This window comes from Poecile atricapillus, chromosome 2, assembly GCF_030490865.1.
Source record: "Poecile atricapillus isolate bPoeAtr1 chromosome 2, bPoeAtr1.hap1, whole genome shotgun sequence".
NCBI lineage: Eukaryota > Metazoa > Chordata > Aves > Passeriformes > Paridae > Poecile > Poecile atricapillus.
The window spans coordinates 37275316-37280424 of NC_081250.1; the positions used below are offsets into that span (position 1 = coordinate 37275316).

Genomic DNA, 5109 nt, shown 5'->3' on the forward strand with positions numbered 1-5109 from the left:
TCAACATGAAACTACTACCATCACATGAACAAGATCTGTATAAACACTTATTAAAAATACCTCCTGCCCAAAACATTTGAAGTGCCTAAAAGTTCACCCAGATAATGACATTTGCCATCTTATCCATCAGACATTTCTCATATGCTCCCAGATCCATTCAAAAAGAGCTTAAATAGAATCACTTTAGTTATAAAAGTAATCAATCATTAAAAATAAGGCACTAGAATAAATCCAGGCACCTTTAATGTGATATCCTTAATACTAGACACACAACTTATTCACATATTTATATAACATACCGTGCAACAAAATATTTCATCCAGGAAATTGCTTTCTTCATGGCAGAAGCATGGTTTTGCTGAAAATCTCAAAGACAACTAACCAATTTCTCATTGTATTTTTTCAGTCTTATGAGAATGTCGTTTAGCATCTTTTTTCACCTTGAAAATTGGAGAACACAGGAACTTTGTATCTGTAAATGGATCTCCTCTCCTGAGTTTCCTGTTTGGAAAAAAAAAAAAAAAAAAAGGCAAAACTAAGTTCTGTTCCCTACATCACTTAAAACAATAACTTTTAGCTAGTAAGTTCCATTTCACATGAACTAGGCTGTATTACTAACTCTAGACTTGTTTGAATGAGCTCTTTTGTTAGCATCTTATTTTCAAGATCTATATAAGCCTTTCAAATCCTCTGTTGGATGGAATATCATGAACTTTGTATCAAACTGGAAAGTAAAGACACCTACCCTGCAATACTTGGTTCTTTGTAGTTCACAGTAATAGTACAGCTTCGCCGCTTGCGTTTTGGAGACTCAAGTCCTTCACCTTCAGGGACAATTTCTGCATTCCCAGTGCTGGGGAGCACTGCAGCTGTATTGGTAATATCACAGAGATGCCCACGAGATGGCTCAGAAGGCTGCCCTGTGAAGAAATTAGGGACAGTTCAGTTAATTCAGGTTAAGCAAGCTTAAAAGAAAATCTAACCATTCTTAAAACATTACTATTTAGTTGCCATTAAAAAAAAACAAAATTAAAATAAAAAAGCCTAAATCTCCTAAACAGTGTTATCTTTCAAGGAGACAAAACCACTTACAGAACATTTTCTGTACTTACTAATAGACTTATCACTTGATTTGTTGTTTTCAGTCTCTTCTTCGTGACAGAGCTTCTGCTCACGCTGTGCCAAACATCTTTTAGATCTTGGCCTTGGATGGATTGATGACGTAGGGCTCTCGTCCACGGAACTTTGCCTTTTCTTTGATTTACTCTTGTAAGGCTCATAGAGGCTGTCATCTGAGTCACCTGCAGTACTGCTTGACTCAATGGTATTGGTTTCAGTTGAGTCTTCTTCGTCCTCCTCTTCAGTATCACTATTGCTCTCCTTGTTTTGTCGAAAAGGTGTAAGATGGACACTCTCTTCCAAATGAAAGTCATAAGCATCACTGATGTCACCCAAGAAATTCAGGTTTTCTTTAGAAGCTTCTTTACCCAGTTTTCTTGGTCTTTGTTGGGAAGTAAGTGGCCATTCCAGTTTTCCTTTCTGGCGCTTTTCTTTCTTTCGTTGAGGGTTTTCTTTGCTTTTACACTCTGGTTGTTTGAGATCAGAATTACGTTTTAATTTGAACTGTGTAGTTTCAGAATTTTTCTGCCTCAACTCTGCCAGCTCTGAATGGACGTTGCTTTCATTCAAGTGAGGAACAGTTGCAGTTATATTTTCTGTAGCACACTCCTCTAGACTTTCCTCAAGCCTAATTTCACTCTGTTCAGAAAGTTCTTCTACTGAATCAGGTGCTTCTAAATGGTCCAAGACATGAGTACACATTACATCAAGGTTCCTCATCTTTGAAAAGCGACGTCTGGTGGATACATGTTTTGGTAACATCCTACCAAGTCCAAACTTTACACTTGAAGAAACGTTTTCCAGCTCTGGCTCTGTGTTGTTCAGATGAAAATCAGATGGCTGTCCTTGTAATTGAAGAGAAAATGTCAAAGCCAAACAGAAAAAACATGTTAAGATTTTGTGCAAAAATTCTAAATGTATCAAAAATTCAGACTATTCTTTGGATTTTCTCCATAGATTTTTATAAACTAGGATTTGGCAATTGAGATAAGCTCTGTTTAATACAGTTTCCATGCAGAAAGCATGTTAACAAGGTTTTATTGATTTCATAAATGCTAATGAGTGCCTAAAGGTCATTTTACTCGGTTGAACTGCTTGGTAGATAATGAAACTGGACTGCAGGTATAGAGAACATAAAGCAGTTTCAAATTCCTCCCCATTTTGCCAGGCATCTTCATTCAAACATTTTACTATTGGACAGCATTAATATTTCTCCTTTTTGACAATAAGCCAAAAGTTGTCAGTTCTTTCAAAAGCAGCAGTTAGTTAAACTTCTACTCACACATTGTTTTCCAAATTCAAAATAGAACAATGTGTGATACTTTGATTTAGTTACCTTCGCTTGGAATTATTTTGGTAAAGGAAATGTCACTGTCAGATGCTACACAGATCTTTGGCAAAGAATTTCTGTCACCATCAGCTTCCATCTCACTCGGAAGTACAGGACTATCTTGAAGAACACACTTTAGAGGTTCTCTAGAGAAAATACCAAAGATAGCATTTACTGAACAGCAATAAAGTTTATTACAAGGAACAGTTTTGTTACAGTGGGTTTCTTCCCTTTTTCCTGTCAGAAAATTAAACTTCCTATAACATACACAGTCATTAATCAATGATACTTACATTGAATGCATTGGTCCTGTGACACTGCAACTGTTTCCAGGACCTGAAGAAAGCACTCTTTGTTTCTGTCAACAAAATAAATCTTACTGTGATTAAATGGCTGAAACAAGCTTGCACCATCTACAAATTTCAGACAACAGCCAAGTTACCCAAGGAAGGACCAAAGAAGCCCGTGACTCTTTCTTTCTGTCTGGCTAACGCCAGCTGCTGTGGGTGTTAGCCAGGCACCTTCTCAGCCTCCGCACATCAGCACATTTATCACCAGCCCAATCTTACAGCAAGTGGACAGGGGAAGGAACCCCAGAAAATCAGGGTGCCCCAACCATCACCTAGCAGAGCCTCAGTCCCACTTATAATCCCCTGACACACCCCCACAGTGTGCACCCCTGGGATACTGGGAACTGTGGGACTAGTCCTTCCCCTGAACTAGGGCACAGATCTAAAAATCTGTGTGCACCTATGGTGGAAGAAGCAAAGGCAATCAGTAACAGAAGTCCTGCTCCTCAAGAGGAAAAGGCACTTACCACGTCTATGGAACACAAATTCTTCGCTGTGCCAAGAGCAGTGACTGAGTCCAGTAAACTCCGAGAGACTTCGGAAATTATCTCGTTCAAGGCTGACAGTGAATTCTAATGGACAAAGGAAGGACAGTAACTGTTACTATCATAGTCTAATATCAACTACAAACTTATCAGCATTATGAGATAACTAAAATCTGAAAAAACCTCTGTCAGGTGCCTTCACATGTGATAAACCCCCTGGAAAATTCACAGAAGATAGACTTTAATTTTTTTTAAATTAAGATTTTTAAGATCTTATGTTTACTCTTTCTTATTTTAAGTAAATGAGAAAGAGTAGTGAGAAAAAAAGTTCAGTTCCAGCTGTCAAGGTATCCAAACCTTGACACCTACTTAGGTATCATACTAAGGTGAAAAAAACCTTGTTGAACATACTCAGTTACTGTTTTATGAAACATTTAAGATCATAAAGATATCTACCAATGGATTGGTACAGATTCTGATGTTAAGCTTCAACAGTTCATATATTTATTATTAAAAATACCTCCATTTGTCCTTGTTCTTGCTGGAACCTATGATTTCTTTGCAAGGCAAGCATCTGAGCCTTCAAAGTGTAATAATCTTTCTTTAGCTGAACAATGGTAGCTTCAGCTTCCCTCAGTTTGAGCTTTTGTTCTTGCAAGGACAGAGCCAGATCTCTGTTGTTTGCTTGAATGATCTTCATTTTGTTGGATTTGTTGGCTGCAACACAACAGTGAGTGTTTCAAAGGGGATTAAAAAGAAAACAAATAAATTATAAATCCTACAATATTCAATCATCTTACTTGCTCTTCTGGCCTTTACGGTGGAGAACTGGATAGTTTTACCCAGCCTTGACAACTTCTGAGCTCTTTTCTCTCTCATACGTTGTTTTATATCACTCAGACTGTCTTTAAAGGACTTCCTCGAGTAGTCTGCCATCTTCTACCTTTAAAAGTAGAAAGAGTGAACCCATGAATCCGGGGTTACACCTCGCCCCTCCAAAGCCCAAAGAAAAGGTGCTGGGCCAGACGCGTAGAGGTCGGGGCACTTTTAGCGGAGGCACACAAACAGCAGACACCCGCAACCAGGGAAAGCCACGCAGCTATGTCCTTTCTCACCAGAGATGCTGAGGCGTGGCCGCGGCGCGTTGGCTGAACGGCAAAACTCCCGGCGCCCGAAGCAGGTCCAGGGAACGCTTTAAACACCGGGGCCGGAGCCAAGAGCTCGGCTGGGGCCTCCCGAGCCACCGGCAGCCGGCCCCCTGCTCCTCGAACTCTGCAGGCACAGCGTTCCAGCACCCCGCACCGGCCGGCCGTACCTCCTCGGAAGGGCGAGCGCAGAGCCGGGCACCTCTCCCCTACCGGCCGCGGCCGCTCGAGCCCCCGGCGGAGGCGGGAGGGTCCGCACGGATCCGGGCGCAGCAGCTGCAGCAACGGCGGCGGCGCGGATTTCCTCCCGTCCAGCAGCTCGGTGCTCCACCTCTCCGCACGCCCGGTTCCTTGTCTCGCCGCGGCCCGGCTGTGCCCGCTCCGCGCTCGGCTCCCGCTCCGGCCGCACACGGAAGGCGCAGGAGCGGCCGCTGGGCTCCGCGAGACGGCACCCGAGCCCCTGCCGCCGCCACGCGCCGTTCAAACGCCGCCGCCGCCTCCCATTGGCGCGTCCCGAGCCAAACGTCACGCCGCGAGCGCCGCGCGCACCGCGCCCGGCCCCGCCCACTCCGGCATCGCCTCAGCAACCGGGGCGGGGTTAAATGGCAGGGCCGGGAGATTAAATTTCTCATCTGGGGTGCTTTATTTTCAATGGTCGCTTCTTGCAGCAGTAGCAGGAT

The 5109-nt window shown here is 43.1% G+C and overlaps 1 protein-coding gene across 1 annotated transcript; it reads right to left on the reverse strand.

Moving 5' to 3' along the window:
* On the reverse strand, positions 1–4762 carry SGO1 (shugoshin 1). Its single transcript, XM_058832597.1, is given in 10 exon segments — positions 1–407; positions 409–501; positions 746–920; positions 1113–1964; positions 2456–2595; positions 2743–2807; positions 3267–3371; positions 3805–4001; positions 4085–4227; positions 4400–4762. Coding segments are annotated over 9 exon segments (1803 nt in total). The 5' UTR covers positions 4221–4227; positions 4400–4762; the 3' UTR covers positions 1–367.
* Between the last annotated feature and the right edge of the window lie 347 nt (positions 4763–5109).